The sequence below is a fragment of the Danio rerio genome, chromosome 3 (genome assembly GCF_052040795.2).
Source record: "Danio rerio strain M-AB ecotype USA chromosome 3, GRCz13ab, whole genome shotgun sequence".
Classification (NCBI taxonomy): Eukaryota; Metazoa; Chordata; class Actinopteri; order Cypriniformes; family Danionidae; genus Danio; species Danio rerio.
Genome location: NC_141023.1, coordinates 12913691 through 12936474, shown reverse-complemented (window position 1 = coordinate 12936474; position 22784 = coordinate 12913691). Strand labels below are relative to the sequence as shown.

At 34.8% G+C, this 22784-nt stretch overlaps 1 protein-coding gene across 7 annotated transcripts in view; it reads right to left on the bottom strand.

Annotated features, from left to right (window-relative positions):
* Positions 1-22784, bottom strand: part of LOC147845540 (uncharacterized) — an 86423-nt gene that overhangs the window by 49438 nt on the left and 14201 nt on the right. For all 7 annotated transcript variants that reach the window (XM_087244079.1, XM_087244076.1, XM_087244078.1 and 4 more), the window contains exons 3-4: positions 16615-16681; positions 7864-7962 (exon numbers count right to left, since the gene is read on the bottom strand). In XM_087244079.1, coding sequence (XP_087100205.1) covers positions 7864-7962; positions 16615-16681 — 166 coding nt within the window. The remainder of the gene's footprint in view (positions 1-7863; positions 7963-16614; positions 16682-22784) is intronic.

Below are 22784 nucleotides of genomic sequence, written 5' to 3'. Positions count from 1 at the left end.
AAAAATTAACCAACAAGTAAACAAACAAACACAACAACAAACCAATCAAATGAGCAACCAATAAACAAACAGCCAATGAACAAACCAACACACCAACTAAAAACAAACAAAACCACCAACAAACCTCAAAACAAACTAACCAAAAGCAAACAAACCAACCAACAAACCAATCAATCATCAAAAAGTTAACTGAGAAACTTACAAACTTACCAACCATCAAACCAAACACACCAACCATTTAATCAATAAACCAATCACTCAATAAACAATTAAATCAAACCAGCTTATTGACAAGCAAACAGTTTAACAAAGCAACCAATCAACCAACAAATCACAAACACAAAACCTACAAACTAAAAACAAAACAAACCAACTCAACAAATGGGTCAATCATCAAAACATAAACCAAGAAACATACCAGGCAACCAAAAATAAAATAAAAAAAAGAAAACAAAAACATACAACAATCCAATCAACAAACCAACTATCCAATTAACCAGCTAGACAAGCAATTTAGCAAAAAGACCAATCAAACAACAAATCACAACAACAAATCAACCTACAAACTAACCAGCAGTAAACAAATCAACCAAACCAGTCAATCACCAAATAAAAAACACCAACAACCAAAAGATAAACCAAGAATCTTACAAACTAATCAACCTACAAACCAACAAAAAACAAAAACCAACAACCCAATTAACTGTCAACCCAACCATCCAAACAAACCAATTATCCAATCAAACATCTAACCAACAAGCAAAAACACCACATCAACAAACAAAACACAACAACAAATCAACCAACAAACTAACCAAAAACAAATCAACCAAACAAACCAGTCAATCATCAGAAAACCTAAAGAAAAATCAAGATTCTTACAAACCGACCAAACAAAAAGCTAACCAAAAATAAACCCAGAAACTTTCAAACCAATCAATCAACCAACCAAAAAATAAATAAAACAGCAATCATCCATCAACCCAAACATCCAATATCCAATCACACAGCTAACAAACAAGCAAACAATTAAACAAACCAACACAACAAATAAACTACAAAAACAAACTAACCAAAAACAAACAAATCCACCAAACAAACCAGTCAATAATCAAAAAACAACCAAAAGAAATAAAAAAAAGAAATTTACAAATCAAAACAAACCTCTTGAATCAACAAACTAACAACCCAATCAACCCAACCATCTAATGATCCAATCAAACAGCCAACCAAAAATGCAAACAATTTAACAAGCCAATCAATCAGCCAACAAATAACCAAATCACAACAACAAACCAATCAACTAGCAAAAAAATAAATAAATAAAAAAATCAACTAAAACTAGTCAATCATCAATAATAATAATAATAATAATAAATAAATCTAAGAAACATATAAACCAACCGGCCAACCATCAATCCCAACACGTCAACCAAACAATCAACAAACCAATTTTCCAATTAACCAGCTAACCAACAAGCAAACGATTTAACAAACAAACCAATCAACCAACAATGACAACAAACCAAGAAACAAACTAACAAACAAAAACAAACCAGTCAGTAATCAAAAACACCAACCAAACAATCAACTAAGAAACAATAGACAAACCAGCAACCCAGCCATTAAATGAACTAACCAATCATCAAATCAAACAGCTAACCAACACGCAAACAATTTAGCAAGCAAACCACCAAAACGATCAATCAACAAACAAAAAATTAATCACAAAAAAACAGAGCAATCAAATGAACAGCCAATGAACAAAACAGTAAACCAGCCAATAAATGAAATGAATCAATGTGCCAAATGACAAAAGCAAACCAACCAAAAAACTAACAAACCAATAAACCCACAAACAAACCACCCATTAACCAAAAAATCTCAAGAACAAACCAAGCAACCAACAAGAAACTTACAAACCAACTAACCAAGCAACCAAACAACCATTCAACTAAAAAGGCAAACAATTTAACAAACCAACCAACAAACCATCCAACAACCCAGCCAACAAACTAACCAAAAACAAACAAATCAACTAAACAAACCAGCTAATCAACCAAAAAAATGATCCAAGACACATACAAACCAACCAACCAACCAGCCAACAACCCAACCATTAAATCAACTAACCAACTATCCAATCAAACAGCTAACCCATAATCAATTTAGCAAGCCAACCACCAAACCAACAAACATTTAACAAACAATTAATCATTCATTCATTTTCTTTTCAGCTTAGTCCCTTTATTAATCTGGGGTCACAACAGCGTAATGAACCGCCAACATATCCAGCACATATTTTACGTAGCGGATGCCCTTCCAGCTGCAACCCATCTCTGGGAAACATCCTTACACACTCATACACTACGGACAATTTAGCTAACCCAATTCACCTGTACCGCATGCTTTGGAATTGTGGGGGGGAAACCGGAGCACCCAGAGGAAACCAACACGAACGCAGGGAGAACATGCAAACTCCACACAGAAACACCAACTGACCCAGCCGAGGCTCCAAACAGCAACCTTCTTGCTGTAAGGCGACAGTACTACCTACTGCGCCACCACATCGCCGACAATTGATCACAACAAACCAAACAAAGCAATCAAATGATAACCAATAAACAAACAGCCAACCAGCCAATATATAAAATAAATCAATATGACAAATAAAAAAACAAGCTAACCATATAACAAATCTACAAACCAACCAACCCAAAAATTAACAAACGAATGAACCCACAAATCAACCAACCATACATTTACCAAAAAAAAACTCAACAAACCAACAAGTTACAAACCAACTAACCAAGTGACAAGTTTATTTATATAGCACATTTCATACACAGTGTAGAAGAATAAAAGAGACAAATATAAGAAAATAAAAAACAAACAATAAAAATGATTAAAAACAGATAAAAATATTAAAATTTGTTAAAAAATTGGTTATAAAAAAAAAAGAAAAGAAAAGAAAGACATAATTGTGCGACCTGTCGGACGTACTATAGCACAGTGCTTATTCAGTAAAGGCACAGCTAAACAGATGTGTTTTCATCTTGATTTGAACGTGCCTAATGTTGGAGCACATCCGATCATTTCTGGAAGCTGATTCCAGCAGCGGGGGGGATGTAGTAGCTAAAAGCCGATTCACCCTGCTTTGACTGAACTCTTGGAATTTGTAGTTTATTTGATCCTAAAAATCTGAATGATCTGTTAGGTTTGTTTTCAGTATGCATTTATGTAATGTATTGAGCCCCTAGGCCATTTAGTAATTTATAGACCAGTAATAATACTTCAAAATCTATTCTGAATGTAACTGGGAGCCAGTGTAAAGACCTGAGGACAGGTGTGATGTGCTCTGATTTTCTGGTTCAGGTCAGAATCCTGGCTGCAGCATTCTGGATGAGCTGCAACTGTCTGACTGTCTTTTGGGGACAAAAAGGAAAACAATTTAACAAACCAACCACCAAACCGTCCAACAACCCAACCAACAAACCAACCAAAAACAAACAAATCAACTAAACAAACCAGTTAATCAACCAAAAAAACAAATCCAGGAAACTTACAAACCAACCAACCTTTAAATCAACTTACCAATTATCCAATTAAACAGCTAACCAACAATCAATCAACAATCAATTAATCACAACAAACTAAACAAAGCAATCCAATGAGCAACCATAAAACAAACAAACATCCAACCAAATAATAAAAAAGTTGATCAATATGCCAAAAAAAAAAACAAGCAAACCAAACAAATCTATAAACCAATGAACCTACACACAAGCCAATCATCCATTTACCAAAAAATCTCAACAACAAACCAACCAAACAACCAATAACCAAGAAACTTACAAACAAACTAACCAACTTACCTTACCGACCATCCAACCAAAAATAGAAACTAACAAGGCAAACAATTTAACAAACCAGCCAACAACCCAATCAACCAACAAACCCAAGATGCATCAAATTTTATTTCATTTTTAATTCTCTTTACCAAAATACAACTAAATTACTCCGTACAAATACCATTAGCCAGTTTTAATACGCATGTAATATTAATTACACGAGTAAATATTTTTATATCAACGATATAGATTACATTTTAAAGGACAAAAGATGAAAAAGGATCATACATTTAAATGAATATTTCACTGCCCCCTGTTAACTATTTATAAATGTGATTAAAACGCAGAGGAGTTTATGGAAAGCCTGTGAAAAACTGATCAATATTCTCAGAAAAGTGAGTGAGTGAGCTCTCGTCCCTCCTTATATCAGCCTTTTAATTATGCTAGTCTGAACCTAAGCTAATAGCCAGTTTGAATCATTCTGGAACAGCATGAAACAACTAATCACCATTTTGGATCGATCAGGACCAGCTAATGACCAAGTTAGGCCATTTTGAAACCACTTCCAAAACAAATTTAGTCTGGTCCACCCCAACATTTCCTTCACATCCACATAGTTCTCCGACTTCACTTTTAGCTGATGCTAACAAGACAAAACTCAGTCCCTTCTCCCACAGCTGCACTTTGTCAACGTCAAATTCCTTTAAACTGATAGTCACAGTTAACATTAAAACAACCCTACATTTGGTAAAAGAAACAGATCAAATCCACACATGAGCACTAACAACATAAGGCTGTTCAAACTTGTACAAGAATCTAATTATTTATTTTTAAAATAGCCAGTGGAAACTGGTTATCAAGAAAATCAGCTTTCTCTGTCCTTCAAGATCAGGGCCAAACTATGAATCAGAGTTACGAGAAAGCAATGGCAACCCTGATGGCTCTCGCATTAGAATACCAAGAAACACACAACACTTTCCATACCAATAAATGCATGTTTGAAGATGCAAACATTCAGAGCTAGCATCCAACTTTAGCATATTACAAGCACAGATGTCACAGAAGAATTCAATAAAATGAGCATAGACATATGGCAGATTCAGCCCAGGCTCATTAAAAATACATGCCTATTTCTATATATTAAAAAATACATTCAGGCGCACACAGCTGAAAACACTTCAACTTTTCAGAATGCACCGTGAGTCATGTGACAAGAACTGACCGATCAGCTTGATGCATCGAATTTACACATTTCGCCAGGCAAACACAAAAGTATTTTATTGTATATTAATGTCAGTGTTTCCTCTAGGATTTTTTCCAGCTGTGGAGGCAGGCCTTTTTTTTTACACAGATCTACCAACTACCTGTGGCGTTATTTCAGTGACAAATGTCGTGAGCGCAGTATTAGAAGTCGAGATCGCATTCATGTAATAGCCTACGAGCATGCAAATCTCTTTGCTAGCGCAACGATTTCCTCTACTCATGCACAAAACTTCTTGCCCGCCCCGTCAAATATAAGCCGCTTCAAGAGCGCGCAGATCTTCTTGTGCGCTCTCAAATAATTTATTAGATTTGCTAGAAATATTTATTTCTACAATAGACCTACAGAGCGGCATTAATGCCACCTGAAGTAAAGTAAAATGGCTATACGTTGTGTTTGCTGGCCTCTTGCATCACGCACCTGTCAGTCAGCCAGTCAGCACGTAACCTTAAAGGGTTAAACAAATGACGCACAGCACTACTACTACTACAGAAAAGTTTGCGCTGTTATAATTCGCTTACCTTTTAATATGTTTTGGTGAGATTATCACCAGCTATTAAAAAATTTTAATGTTTTGAATGAGAAGGTGTAATGTAGCCGTGGCGGGATGAATTTTGGCGTGGCGCCCCAACATGGAAGAAGGAATGTAGCGGAAACCATGAATGTTTAATATTTAGGCTACTGCAGAAAAAAATACTGTTTTCATTGTAACCGAATGTGTGTGTTTATTTAATTATTAATATTATACTAATTTAGGTGATTGACTGCTGACATAGCGATGTGAATGATGTAACGTTACCGTTAGTAGCTAGGAAGTCAAAACTTTGCATTGCATTGCACTTTTGAAAGATACCTTCACTTAGCCAGATTGCTTGCGTTTCTGCTTATACAAGAATACAACTTGTTGCGTTTGTTGCACGGGCATTGTCGCTGTCCACTCGAGAAATGCAACTCGTTTGGTTAACTCCGCCAGCTTACGTTATTTATAGTGAGTTAGAAGTCATCTGATTGATGAATCATACGTTAGCTAATGCACGGCCAGCCGTCATCAATCATACACTGTAAAAAATGGCCGTGATTTCAACGGTAAAAAACTGTAAAAATGCTAAAGTCACAATCCGTAACCTACTTAACCCTATGTTTCCTTAATATATATGGCAAATAACCATAAATTTACTTTCCCAGAATTCCCTGTATGGCACATCCCTTTTTATTCTTTTTGTTGACATTACTATGGATCTTTTTAGTTGTTTTCCTATCAGTTATGTACATTAGAGATTTATGTTACATCTAATGTTGATAAACAATGTTTATTTCATTACTTTAATTTTATGCGTGTTACCATACTGGTGTTTAGTAGCTGTGTGAATGACACAAAGCACCTTCTATATATTAATACACATATATTTTCTGCTTGTGGGAAAAGTTTATTGTGATGAGCTTTGGTTCATTATGTAACTTTTTCATCACCTCCTGCATATGGGTGTGCTAACGTGTCTAACTGTGTAACAAAAGATTTGTAGATGTTGGTCATTCAAAATACAGACATATTACCTCTATAAATTGATGAAATACGGTAGTTTACTGTGAAAATAAGAAATTACTTTTACGGATTGTACCGTGTTTTTAACGGTAAAGTACTGGCAGTGGCAACCACAGCTGCCGCTTTTTTAACTTATTTAATAAATTTTAAGGATTTATTTTTTACAGTGTAAGCAAGTGCTACTCTCAAAATTAGTTTATAAATAATTCCAAGATGAGCATACATTTTAAAAATGTGCATAAAAACTTATCTACACAACTGAATAGCATAAACTTTTATCAGATTGGAAAAGAATGGGCATAAACTATGCGACAAACACATTTTTAAAATGAATTTTATATGCACATCACATGTAAAAAAACATGTATTTACTTAAGTGCACTGTAACAAATAATTAATTTTAGCGTACGTACATATTAGTTAAGTGCACCTAATATAAACCCATATTTTCCAATGAGTTTGTTTTGGGCAGATTTACGCATTGACTCATTCAATATGACGCATACAATCATATGACAAAACAGGACATCGCTAATTTATTAATTTTTCATTTAAATACCACAGACCTCAGTTATCACATCAGGCTGCGAAACCCAAGAGAGTGAAGAAAAAGTAGTGTAAGTGGCACAACGAGGGGAAGGAAACTAATAGAAAACTCTTTAGAAAGACAAAATCACAGGCACGGTCCTTTGAGGATGTGAATTTGTTTGGGAGTTGAAAATCAGCAGACGCTTTATCTTGGTCGCATCTGTTTAGACACTGGCAAATATTCTGTAAACACATGTTTTTGCTCCGGAAAACACACTTTCCATCATGCTGTTGTTCTTTTAAGGGGATGTGAAATGTAGCTCATGGCCAAGATAAACACTAACACACTTAGCAGGAGTTTGGGGAAAGAGTGCGAAAGCAGAAAACACAACAACACAGCGAGCATGAGAAGTGGAGGAGACGCCAAGGCTGTAACCAAAATATAGACACAGAGGGCTGATATGCACCTACATACTGAAGGGAAAATAAAACCCAAAATTTGAATAGTTATTAAAGTTTTTAAGGGAATGTTGGAACACAGGCTCATTCTGAAAACGTAGCCCTATGTACATTTCTGGAGATCACAAATTATGTAGCTAGAGGTACGTATCGTATTTAAAACGAACACAAGTGGGCGATATGATGCTGTTCCTTTTCGCGCTTACCAGCTGACTGCTTACCTCTGTATAGACTGCATTTCTGTTGGTACCAGTTTGTCCAGTGGTTTGCCGCATACGGTGGCGTACTTGTGGCGTGGAGTTGACTGTGACGACAGGGTTCTAGCGCCAGTTCCAGAAAGCGGGTAAAACAAAAAAAACATGTAAAGAAGCAAATAACACGGTGAGAATGTGGTAAAATCTGAAATAATTGTAAAAATCAGGCTGTCATGAGGGCTTTTATTTTTCTGGATTGCTTTTGAAAACACTATGGGTTTGGTTTAGGGAAGGAGGAGGGTGAGCCAGTGGATTGGTCAGTCAGTCATTCAGTCAGTCGACATCGGCTTCTGGTGGAAATACGCAATAACAGCACTCGCAGGAGAAATTTTAGATCTCAAAAAGGGTACACAGCGGCCTCTAGCAGATTCGCAAAAACAAAAACTGCAAAGACCGTACATTCTGGGATGTATTTGGCGCTCTCCAGAAATATCGGGAATATATTCAGATTGAGCCTGGGTTGGAATGTTCCCTGCTATTTGGGCAAAATTACTTAAAATTTGTTAATTTTTTTACCCGGTTAAAAGAATTTTGTATAAAAGATACTTGAGTAAAAATGCAAAAGAACTTTAAATTGCATGCAAGTTTTAAAGGAATAGTTCACCCAAAAATTATAACCCTAATGTAGTTTAAAACATTTTTGAGCTAATTACAAGATATTTTGAGTTCAACAGAAAAAGAAACTCATAAAGATTTGTAACAAGTGAATGGCAAACAATGACAGAATTTTCATTTTTGGGTGAAATATTCTTTTAAAAAACAAGAAAGAAAGAAAGAAAGAAAGAAAATCTGATCATATTGAATTATCTGCTAATGCAAAGTGAATAAACTGTATTTGGTGCAATGGATGTTTATCCCCCAACATTCTTCAAAATATCTTCTTTTATATTTAACATAGGAAATAAACTTTAGAAATTTTAGGAAAAAAACATTTTTGGGGTGAACTTGCCTGTTTAATCTCTTCTAAAAATCTTGTCCAAATCAACAACACAAATTAAATGTCACACTGTATACATATATAAAGTGTAAATATCCACCACAAATACCTCTGAACCTGCTAGCCATGCCTATGCAAAAATCAAAATCAAAATTGCAACATACGGTTCGGGACAACGGAGGTGAGGATTCAATGGCAGTGTTGTTATTAAACATGGAATGATCAGGCAGGCAAGGCTCAAACACAGGAGCAAACAGTATCATGCGGAGCAATCCAAAAGACTAGTCGAGTCACAGGCAAAGAGGTCAGTTCAGGTGGCTAACATCAAAAATCAACAAACAAATCAACTGTCACGATCACCAGCGATAAAGCCTGTGCAGATCCAGACACACAGTATCGCATAGAAATACAAACCCGCAATTATATGGACTACAAGTCCAGTCATGCACTGCACACACACACCAGTTCCTAATCCTGGCTGAGTCTTGTTATACTGACAGTGAACATTACGACGCATTTTCCCTGCCTTGCCTTTCCTGTTTGAACCTCGCCTTATTTGTTTGTTTATGTTGCCTGCCTCCTGCCTGTATTGACCATTCGCCTGCTTGTTGACCACAACTCTGGATTGCCTGTATATATCTGTTTGCTCCTGATGGTGACCGTTGCTTGCCTGACCATCTTTGTATAATAAACCCTGCATTTAGATCCTCACTCCCTTGTCAGCGTCTGCTTCACATTACAGCAACAAAACAAACACGGCAAGGAGAAACGGTTCAAGATGCTACAGGTAAAAGACTCAGCACTGAAGTGTGTTTGTGTTGTTTTTATAGTCCAACTAATCAGTTCATGATGATTTTCTCTGGCTGTGTGTGTAATCAGTGGGTAACAGGAACCGGTGTGTGAAAGGTGCATACTGGGAGTTGTAGTACTTATATATGAGGCAAGCATGTAGTTCTCCAGTGATCCGCAGTAGCTAGATTGCTGGTGACTGTAACAAAAATCAAACCTCTTCTTATCACTGTCAAATATGCAGGTTTACACACAAACGATTTGTGTCGGGACAACATAAAGCAATTAAATTATATTGCTTGTTTTTACAAATTTAAGAGGATTGAATTTAAAACAATTAAGTTGCCAGCAAAAAAAACATTTAGTAGTTTTAAATTAGTAGTCTGACCAAACAGCAAACATCATTATTTGAGTATACACTGTAAAAATACTGGGCTCCACACAATTCCTTCATGTTCTCTCAACACAAATCGATTAGGCTAACTTAATTGGTTTTACAAATTTAAGTAGATTGAACATAAAACAAGTAAGCTGTCTCTAAAAAACCTAAGAATTGTGTTGTTTCAGCTAATTTTAAATAAGTAGTTTGAACAAACAGCCAGCGTAATCCTTTTAGTGTATATTAACACATTCCTGAAAGTCTAAAAAAAGAAATAAAACCACATCATTATATCGCAGGATAAAACGTCCAGCTCTTGTTTTCAAGCAGGTTCCCCGTGTGAGTGTTGCGCAATGGATCTTTCCATGATAACTCACTGTAATATGAAAGTGATGACTGTTTCTTGGTCACCCGTGAGCCTGTGACACCGAACTAGACACAATGCCAGAGTTATTCATACACTGAGTTTAAACAAAGCCCAGGAGCACGTCCAGAGAGTGTGCGTTTATCACTTTTATCATCTCTTTGATTAATTAGAGTATCTTACACATGCTTATACACACACCTTCACTGTTATTAAACACAAACCAGCACAAAGCCTTACTCACACACTTACATAAAGTGTCTTTCTCGATTTCTAAAACTATTTAATGACAAAAAATAAATGCATAAACACCCATTATAAATGTCAATCCCAGGATGTATGATTTTGCTCTTTACAATACACAAAAATCTGCATTATAATATAATATAATATAATATAATATAATATAATATAATATAATATAATATAATATAATATAATATAATATAATATAATATAATATAATATAATATAATATAACATAATAGAATATATTACAAAATAATAAAATATAATATAATATAATATAATACAATATAGTATAGTATAGTATAATATATAATATATAATATATTTTAATATAATATAAAATAAAATAATATATTAAAAAATAATATAATACAATATAATATAATAATGTTATAATATAATATGATATAATATAATATAACATGACATGAAATAATATAATAAAATAAAATAGTATAAAAATTATAATATAATATAATTTATTCTAATATAATATAATAATCTAATAATATAATTTAATATAATATAAAATAATAAAATATAAAATCAAATAATATAATACAATATAATATAACTTATTCTAATATAATATAATATAATATAATATAATATAATATAATATAATATAATATAATATAATATAATATAATATAATATAATATAATATAATATAATAAAATTTCTGGACCAGTTAAAAACATATTTTGAGTAATATTTTGAATAGACAAATTAAGTAAACATTAAGCAAATCTGTGGTACTAAATAATAAATCATTAATTAAAGCTTGATTGTGCTTTTATATGATTAATAAGTCATAACAACATATATGATTTATATTAATTATAATTTATTAAACAAAGTTAATCTTGTTGCAACTTACAAGTCAGTTTAATGTGTTACGTTTGCAGGTGTGCGTGTCTCTCTCTCTTTTCATCTGCACAGGCCCTGCCCTAATTACGCAGATGACATATCCTGGGATTGGCTGGGGTGACCCAGGGCATCTTTTAAAAAAGGGAAAACAGGCATGGAGTTGGAGAGCGGGTTGGTTGACGTTATGATTTGCAATTGGGTGTTATAAAGATTGTAATAAAGATGATTGTGTTTTCCCGTTTTTGTGTGTGTATAATTTTGACTTTTGTTTGTTGTTTATCTATCCGTGTTTTCCCCCTTGGTATTTTGTTTTGGTTTGTTTGTTGCTATCTTAAATATTGTACTCTGTATATACACAATGAAAAGCAGTAGGGATTGGACACCACACTTTTCTTTTGTGTAAATATTTTCTCCTGTTTATATATATATATATATAAATATATATATATATATATATATATATATATATATATATATATATATATATATATATATATATATAAATATATATATATATATATATATATATATATATATATATATAAAATATATATATATATATATATAAATATATATATATATATATATATATATATATATATATATATATATATATAAATATATATATATATATATATATATATAAATATATATATATATATATATATATATATATATATATATATATATATATATATATATATATATATATATATATATATATATATATATATATAGTCTGGGAGGTAGGTTATTATGTTAGGTGTATTTAGTTTCATTTGTTTGGCTGCTTTTATTTTGGTGTGGGAGGGAGTAGTGAATAGTGTTAACATGGGTTTTGATTTGACTGAATTTACACTTTCTCTGATCATGTAACAGTTTGATCGCTGCCGTAAGGATGATCTATTTAAAATTGCAGAATTCTTTAAAATTGCGATGCCACATAAGGCTTAAAATATATATATTTAAAAGATGTGCTTTATAAAGAATAGATTTTGCAGCGAATACTGCCTGATCTGTCGGAGGAAGGTGGCGTAGAGATAGAAGCTATTATGACAGCGGGAATCTCTCATCTCCGCTTTTCAGGTCAGTAATATTGGCACCACTGTAGCTTACCCAATCCAGACCCGTTATTTGTGTTAAAGTCAAAAGAATTGTATTATCAATTAAACAATAAAGCGGGGCAAAAAGGCTGAGGGTTAAGAGAATTGGGGCTAGAATTGGAAAAGGAGCGGCTTCGGGTGGATTCGCAGCCGGTTTCTCTTGGATCTACTGGAAAGTTCTCCTGCTTTTCCTTTACTCGCTCTGTTACCTGCTGGCCCTTTGCCAGCCTCTTCCACTTACTTCAGCTGCTGATGTGACTAACACTCCAAAATTTGATGTAAGCAGACACTTTAATTTAGAGCTAATTTACAAATATGCAATTTACGACGATAAGGTTAGTTTAAATAAAAATAAAAATTGAAGGCAAATGTCATGTTTTACAGTTAACAGTGGACAAAAACATAGATATAACACACTATGAATATTAAAAATCCCATATACTTGTACCAGTGTTTTCTTTTAAACTATTTAGTTTATATAACCATTATACTCAAAGCTTTACCTTAAAAAAATCTATTAAATCGATAGACTTTCAAGTGGTCTCTTAATTAAAAAAAGCCAGACATTTTTTTTTTTCTGAAATTTGACATGACAGTCTCGACACTTAATCTTAAAAAATATTACAACAAAATGTTTATTTGTGTTCAACAGAAGGACACTGAGCTTCAAAGTGGATATAGGTGTTTAAAACCTTCTTTTTTTTTTTCATTTTATGCGTGTTTGCTTTACATCTGGGTCAGATGTACTCTAAAGCACAATGTTGCTGCAGGGCTTTTGGGGTTTGATGTCTTGCTCTTGGTGATAAAGGATGAAAGCCAAGGACAGAAACCCTTACAGGACAGACATTCCTCTTCCTGCATATGGGGCCTTAGAGACAAACTTTCCTTCCAAAACACACCAAGCCCTGCAGCTGTGCTCCAGAACAGCCGAGAAACAAGCCCTCATCCTGCAGTGATGGAGAAAACTGAAGTTAAACTATAGTTCACTAAAACTTGAACTCTATCAGCCTCATATTCCTCAGCAATAGTGTGTTATTGTGTCTTCTCTGCGGAACACAGATGGCTTTTTCTCAACAATAGAAGTTCTATTATAGAGGAGATCATTTTCAGAACTTTGGAATCCCTGGTCATTTTTAGAATGCTCATTCAAATCTGTTCTTTGCTAACATTCTAAAAACACTATTCATTCTATTGTGTGTGCTTGTTCAAACTACTTATTTAAAATAAGCTGAAACAACACAATTCTTAAGTTTTTTCGGGAGAATAACTTAAATGTTTTTTATTCAATTAACTTAAATTTATAAAATGGATTAAGTTATCTTAATGGATTTGTGTTGGGACAACATGAAGGAATTCAGAGGTATTCAGTGCTTTTTACAATGAATGCTGAGGAAATCCAACCCGGGCTCATTATGGATTCGTACCCCTGTATAGATTTCTGTACAGCAAGAAATACATCCCAGGAGCGACATTTTTTTTTTTTTTTTTTTTGCAGTTTTTGTTTTCATGAATCCACCAGATGTCGCTGTGTATGCTTTTTCAGATCTCTCACGAGTGACATTTGTGCCTGCTCTTCTAGCATAAATCCACCAGAGGCCGCTGTTGACAGACTGACTGACTGTTACCCCACCCACCCCCTTTCCTAATCCCAAAGTAACGATAGTATTTTGTGAAGGAATTGTGTGGAACCCAGGATTTTTTACAAGGAATGCTGAGAAAATCTAACCCAGGCTCATTATGGATACGTACCCCTATATACATTTCTGGAGAGGGCCAAATACATGCCAGTAGCTGCGTTCTCTTGCAGATTTTGTTTTGACGAATCCACCAAAGGCCGCTGTGTATGTTTTTTTTTTTATCTCAAATTTCTCTTGCGATTGCTATTAGTGCCTGTTTTTTTCATGTAAATCCACCAGGGGCCGCTGTCAATTCATTGACTGACCGTTACCCCACCCACCCCCTTTCGTAATGCCAAACGATAGTGTTTTTTGCATTTTTTGTGTACGCTAAGTACATTATTTCAGATTAAATTATTAAATGTAAAATATTTTATTTATTCTATAAAGTTCTAAGAACATTTCTTCTGAACAATATCATAAAGCATTTCTTTTTTTCAAATCTGTTTTGATCAGGACTATTTCACAAATATTGACTCTCCTAGTGTTAAAATATTAGTATTGTGTTGTCTAAAAATTTGTATTAACATTAAAAACATGACACATTTTTGTTATTTTATGCCAAACATCATTATTCCATAAAGATCATGTTCCATGAAGACACTTTGTAAATTACCTACAGTAAATATTAAAACAAATCAACATTTAATTTGGTAACATGCATTGCCAAGCACTAAATTTAGACAATTTTAAAGTAGATTCTCAATATTTAGATTGTTTTGAATCCCCAAATTCCAGATTTTCCAATAGCACCAAGACCAAATACAGTATACAGTAAACCATCCAGCTTTAATGTATGACAAAAATTAAACTAATGATTGTTGTTTTTTGTGCTCCAGGGTCACCTATTGTTCCTTTTATACAGCAAGACTAATTTGCCCCCAAAAATGTATGACAACCTTCCTGCTATCTGCTGGACAACATACCCACACGCACACACACATACACTCTACATAAGCAAAGCAACACAACAGTGTCATTGAGTTGTCGCCCTGTGGCCTCCAAAGGGAATGAACCTGCATCCTTACTGGAAATAAAGCTAAAAACGGCTCAACAAACACACAACTGTAAACAGAAGTGGCCTGTAACAAACTCCTCTACGCAGAAACCCCCACTGGAGTTCATGAGTCTGGATTTTCCAACGTGGGGACCAGTGGTGTAAAGTAACAAATTACACTCAAATTACTGTAATTGAGTAGTTTTTCTTAGCAATTCTACTTTATTAAGTAGTTTAAAATGTGTACTTTTAGATATACTTCGTAGTCAATATGCAGTCACTACTTTATATGTTTAATAGTAAGTGGTTGCAAACTATTTATTCGACGGAATTCAAACAAATTAAGCTGAACATTACTAAATTTAATTAGTTTGTTTAAATTCAGTCTATATTAGCTGTTTGCAACAATTTGGCAAAAATAATTTCAGTGTACGTGATTGGACAATCAGTCTCATGATTTCCGTCCAATCAAATTGCACATAGAAAAACTGCTTCAGACAGACCTAAAAAAATGTATGTTTTACAAATGAAGCAAACACGCACAGTGTTGAAGCAATAAAAGCATCCAAAAACATGCAAAATTGTCAGTGACAGAGAGATTTTATAGACTGAGGATGGGAGGATGAAAGATGTCTACTGCATGATGACTGAAATCACCAGATGACCTTAATTACCACTACGGAATGTTACGTTTTCAAATACATGTGCAAGTTGCATTTAAACACATAAACCTCAAAACACTCACTACTCTTGTACTTTTAAAAGGACTACTTTTACTCATACTTTGAGTATTATTCACAACACGCACTTTTAAACTTGCATTTAAATATTTAGCAGATGCTTTTTTGACTGAAGTGACTTACAGTTGAGGAGGCATTCAGCGATTCAGTAAGAAGAGGCAATATATAGAAGAAGTGCTTATACAAAAGAACTGTTTGTGCTCAGAAAAATAAAATAAAAATAGAGTTATGGGGGTGAGGGGCTGAGAAAAAGTGTTTCTACAGGTGGTTTGTCAAGCCTACTAACCTGTTTGAGGCACACTTCAACCCAGGCTCATTATGATTACGTTATCCTACATACATTTCTGGAGAATGACAAAGACGTCCCAGGAGGTACTTTTTTTTTTTTGCAGTTTTTGTTTACGCAAATCTGCCAGACGCCGTTGTGTACGCTTTTTCAGATTTCAAATTTCTCTCGTGAATGGCATTCGAGTCTGCTGTTCTCACATAAATACAAAGCAATCCAGAAAAAGCAAAGCCCTCGCCTGATTTTTACCACGTTTTCAGATTTTACCACATTCTCACCCTGTTATTTACTTCATTATTATATTTTATGTCTTATGTTTTTGTTTTACCTGCTTTCTGGAACCGTTCTTCACCAGACTCGAATCCCATCGCCATGGTCAGTCCCATGATTGCCATCTAATCAAATCGCAGATAGAAAAACTGCATCAGACGAACATACAGACATGGACACTTTATAAATGAAGCAAACATTTAGTTTTAAAGCAATAAAAGTGTCCAAGAAGATGCAAAATTGTAACAACAACAGAGAATGATTAGACTGATGACGAGAAGATAAAGCGTGTATTCTGTTATGATGACTGAAATTAACCAAATGGCCTTAAACAATCACTAATACAGAATGTGTTTGCATGTAAACACCTTTCAAATTGCATGTAAACACCTTTCACAGTGTAAGACTCACTACTTGAATACTTTTAAAAGGGCTACTTTTTACTCACACTTTGATTAGTATTAACAACAAATACATTTAAACTTGCTTTTACATTCAGTCATTTAGCACAGTGATTCTCAACCCGTGGGCCGTGGCCGACTAGTGAGCCTCAGTGCTCTGGCAGCTGGGCCACAAGATTAACTTATTATACTATAAATATATAAATATTATTCCATATTTATTTGATTTCATTATTAAATATGTCATATTAAAATGATCAATGTAATGGCATTTCTGTGATTGATTACTTCAGACTCTGTGCAAAAACAGCCTCATTTTTAAATACAGACATAACTGTGGCATAAACTTCCAACCACTGCACACCAGCTCAGTTGTACAAAGGAAAATGCACGCAAATATAAAGGTAACGAGGATTAGAGTAAGCCTATAGCCTATTAACCAGCTCACACGAGCCTCACGTCTGCGACTCATATACTGTATCAGAGTCGCACAAGTCTGTTCGATCACAAACTTTGCGTGCTCTCTTTGTGTGAACACTTTAAAATATAGTATATCTATATATATATATATATATATATATATATATATACAAATGAATGTGCTGCAAGTGTTTTATAATGGACGTGCGCCCATACAGTAGGATCTAGCAAGGCTCTGTGGTGTTTCAGTAGTGAACAGCTGTTCACTGTTCCTTTCAGCGAACTCCAATAATATCAAGCTGCAAACCCAACCGCCTTCAGATCAATGTGTTTCAACAGATTTAGAATTTTACTGTTTTTTACATTTTTTTGTTTATTTTTAATGGATATGAATAGTAGATCAATAGATGAGTAGTAGTCAGTTCAATTCAAAGAAGGGGCTGTTTTTTGTTTTTTTTTGCCAACTCCTGTTGTCATGTCAGGTTCATTTACTGAAGAAAAGGCCAAAATACTCTTCAGTTGTAAAGAATAACTGTCAAAAAAAATGTAATTCAGGAGCTTTCAATCTGTGCATGTGTAAAATAACAATAATAATAATAAAATAAATAAACTATAATGTGTATATATAAAAAATCTATAAAATATCTAAATATTTTTATCTCTATTACAAAATGTTGGTGTTTTAGTGTAATTTGTAAATAGTCTTTTTTATTAATATCTACATAACCATGTCTATTTTAGTACTTTTTAACTATGTTTGATTGATTGTTTAATTCTTGTATTGTTTTTTTTAGGTTGTTCAGGGACAAAAAATGAAAAATAGCCTTCGGGCTAATTCTGGTGCATTGGCAGAAATGCTAATTTATGTACACTGTCCCTGCCAAATAAACAAATAAATACATAAATAAATAATGTTTCACTTTTTATAAAACGCTGTAGAAAAATAAGAGAATAATAGTAGAAGGCAAAATAAATGTTTTGCTAACAAATAAAGGTTTAAAATAATAGGTTTTAATAGGGGTGTCAAAAATAATCGTTTTTTCGGTGCACTGCGATGCAGACGCGGACAATTCGGTATCGGTTCAGTAATAATCATAACCGGTTATTACTGACGTCATTTACCTCATATGCGCTCTGTCTTTACAGCGCTTTAACTACTTAAAACTCATAAACTGTGCACAATTTCACTGTGTGTGTTTGCTGGATCAGTCTTTCACTGACATATACAACAATAGCCCCTAATTCACTGAGATCAAGAGAATGAAAGGAGCCTACTCCATCTCTCTCTCTCTCTCTCTCTCTCTCTCTCTCTCTCTCTGTCTCTCTCTCTCACACACACACACAGTGGCCCATTTGACCTGCTGGCGTTGTTTTTCTTCTCTTCTCGGCTGTTTTACAGCGTTACTTTTGCATCCAGAAACGAGCGCATGTCTGCAGAGTTTTCTCCACCGTGTCTATCATACATCAGCTGTGAGATCGCCGCTGCCGCCTGCTGCTTATCAGTGTCACTCATCTGTGAAGAACGCAGCGCGCAAGACCCAATCGCAGCCGTTTTTTTTTTTGAGGGTGTGACCAATCAAAGGGGTGTAAGAGAACTAGACAAGGATCAGAAATTGAGCTGGATGTTTATATTTGTTTATATTATTTGCTTAATGCTCGTTTTGTTTAAAGTTGCAGTTTATATATCTGACTGTTTGTATTAAATGACAAAATTGTATTACAAATAGTATATAAATATATTCATACATTTTAATACAAGAACTGCTGCTGTGAAGAAAATATAAAACTGTGTATGGAAAGCTCCGTCAATGCACCGTGATGCACCGAAATATCGAATTGAACCGAATCGATGGCATGATAATCGTAACCGAACCGAACCGTGAGACTAGTGTAGGGTCACAGCTCTAGGTTTTAAAATAATAATTTTCTCAAAAAAAAATCAGTTTTAAAGAAAATGTCAGACACGTGGGTCCTCCAAATATTTTCGCAGAAGGAGATGGGCTCGAAGTAAAAAAGGTTGAGAACCCCCGATTTAGCAGAAGCTTGTCTGAAGCAACTTACAACTGAGGAGGCATTCAGCGATTCAACAAGAACAAGCAAAACACACAAGAAGTTCATTCATTCATTTTTTTGTCGGCTTAGTCCTTTTATTAATTCGGGGTCGCTAACTTATGAACCGCAAACTTATCCAGCAAGTTTTTACGCAGCGGATGCCCTTCCAGCCACAACCCATCTCTGGGAAACATCCACACACACACTCATACACTACGGACAATTTAGCCTACCCAATTCACCTGTACCGCATGTCTTTGGACTGTGGGGGAAACCGGAGCACTCGGAGGAAACCCACGCGAAGGCAGGGAGAACATGCAAACTCTACACAGAAACGCCAACTGAGCCGAGGCTCGAACCAGCGACCTTCTTGCTGTGAGGCGACAGCACTACCTACTGTGCCACTGCTTCACCCACAAGAAGTGCTAATTATAAAAAGGAACTGTTAGTGCTCAGAGAATTAAGTGCTAGAGTAAAGGTGGGAGGATGGGGGATTTAAAAATGTGTGTTTCTAAAGGTAGTTTGTCAAGCCCACTCACCTGCAGGAGGCACACTACGAAACTGCACAATGTTTTTTTTAAAATTCAGAGTGATTGCAAGAAAGTGTTAAGTGCACGTACGAAATCTGGTGCAAGTGTTGGTAAAAGTGTAAGAGAGATGAAGGAGTGTTTTCTGCAGGTGGTTTGTCAAGCCCACTCACCTGCAGGAGGAACACTTCATAAATGCACAATATTTTTTGAGAGGTAGAGTGATTGTAGGCAAGTGCAAATGTACAAATCTGGTGCAAGTGTCTGAGAGATAAAAGAGTGCTGTGGTGGTTTGTCAAGCCCACTCACCTGCATAAGGCAAGCTCAGAATTTTACTTGCACTGCATTTTTTGGCAAGTAATGGTACTTTTAATTGAGTATGATTTTCTGTACTCTTTCCGTCAGCGCTCTGGACACAGAACAGAGAGCAGATGAGTTTACAGTATGTGAAGTCATGGAAGAGATGCTCATTCAGCCGCTGAAAGACGTATGAGAGAGTTTGGAAACATGGGAACGGTTACAAAACACACACTGCTGCACAAAAGACCCGCACTTCACTTCAGCTCAACATTTAAATGCCAAAGTCTCTCACGAAGGCTTCCTGACCACAATTTATGTCAATTGATTTGAGGAAAAAAGGAAAGTGCTGAACTATGACTTTGTGTTCTCGGACATCAACATATGTTGAGTTATGGAAAAGCTGGAGTGGTGGGATCTGAATAATGACAGTAAATGGATCCATCAGTCAACCAAGTAAAACACTGTTAACATATTGTGGCTTTAAGGAGCAAACTCTGATGTGCATTGACAAATATTGCTGCAATTTAACAGTTATGGCTTATAATAAAACACTGGACGCATTGGTACATTCAAGTCAGTAGCAGAAAGGAAATCTCGTATTACTGTATCTCTCATTACCATCCACCCATTTATAAGCACATATTTGGACTATTGCATAAAAAAGTGATTAATGGAAATGCCAGAATGCACATACATTTTGAAAATGCACAAAAAATATGCACACAACTGAGAAGGATAAACCTTATATCCAATAAGAAAGAAATGTGCATAAACTACAATGAAAACCGAATAAATTACCGAATGAATTTTTGATGCGGTAAAAATGTCATGTAGTTTTGAGGTTAAACTGAAGCTATTTTAGGATTTCCACCTGGATTCTGCCTACCCGAATTAAAAAGCTTTCCAAATCCACATTCAGAGGTGTAAATGCAAAAATTTGGTACCATTTTAAAGAAAACCCTTTGAATTTTCATAAAACACTATTGAAAGTGTTTAAAATGACTATATATGTTGTCTGTTATATATACTTCATAGCATGCAGAAGTATAAACCAGGCCTTATGAGAAGCACCACCGTGTCCAAATAAATTGCTCCAAGGGGATTAATAGCTTTAAAAACTAAACTAAACTAAACTAAACTAAACTAAACTAAACTAAACTAAACTAAACTAAACTAAACTAAACTAAACCAAGCAGCTATTGACTTACATAGTATTTTATTCTATTATAACACAATAAACAAACACTTTAAATGTAATAATAATAATAATTATTACATTTATATAGTGCTTTTCTGGGCACTCAAAGCACTTTACACAATGTGCACCAGTGTGCAGCATCCACCTGGATGACATGACGGCAAACATTTTGCGACAGACCAAACACCACACATCAGCTAATCAGTGGAGAGGAGACAGAGTGATGAAGCCAATTATGAAAAGGGGAGGGTTAGGAGGCCATAATGGACCGAGGCCATTGGGCAGATTTGGCCAAGATGCTGGGGTGAAACCCTTACTATTTTTCAAAAGACATCCTGGGACGACCTGAGGGAGTTTAACGTCTCATCCGAAAGACAGCGCTCACTGAGCAGTATAGAGTCCTCGTCACTATACTGGGGCATTAGGACCCACATAGGCCGCAGATTGGCCGCCTCCTGCTGGCCTCACTAACACCACTTCCGGCAGCAACCTAGCTTTCCCATGTGGTCTCCCATCTAGGTAGTGACCAGGCGCAGCCCTGCTTAGCTTCAGTGGCTGACCATGTGAGAGTTGCAGAGAGCTAGCATGTAAAGCTGAGGTAGCAAACTCAGAGATTACTATAACAACATAAATAGATTTCAAGAGTGCACTCTGTGAAGCAGCCTTTTAAGTGGACGTTCATATCACAAAAGTTCTGAGAAGTTCTGTTGTTGTAGTCAGCAATCAAAGTATAACAATGGTTTCCATCAGCATATATGATAAAAGGATGGTGAAACGCTGGTATGAATTATTGATAGCAAAGCTGCACTGATGACGCCAGCATCCATTTCATACATTAATGTACATGCAAAGAAGAACTTCTTACTCAGGCATGTAACTTTTACTCCAACTTCCCCAAGTAAACATGTTGCAGATGCATTAAGCTTTGGTATTTTTGTACATGCAGGTTTAAATCTTTTCAGTTGCCACCAAAAATATTATGAGTTTAGTATTTATTTTATATTGTTACAATGCTTAGAACTTAAAAAAATATATAAATATATAAAACATTTTATTGTTTAATTAAAAATGTGTTAATAAAAATGTTATGCAGTGTTTAGTGGTCATCAAGACTCGATCGATTACCAAAAAGTGACATGAATAGACATAAATATTCAAAAACAATGGATTTTTGCTTTTTTAATCACTACATATTTTAAAGTTTCAGAATTTACTCATACCAACTCTCTTTAAAGATTGATATCAATTATGTTATAAAAAAGATAACATTAAGGGCCCTATCATACACCCGGCGCAATGTGGCGCAAGGCATGACGTAATACTTGTTTGC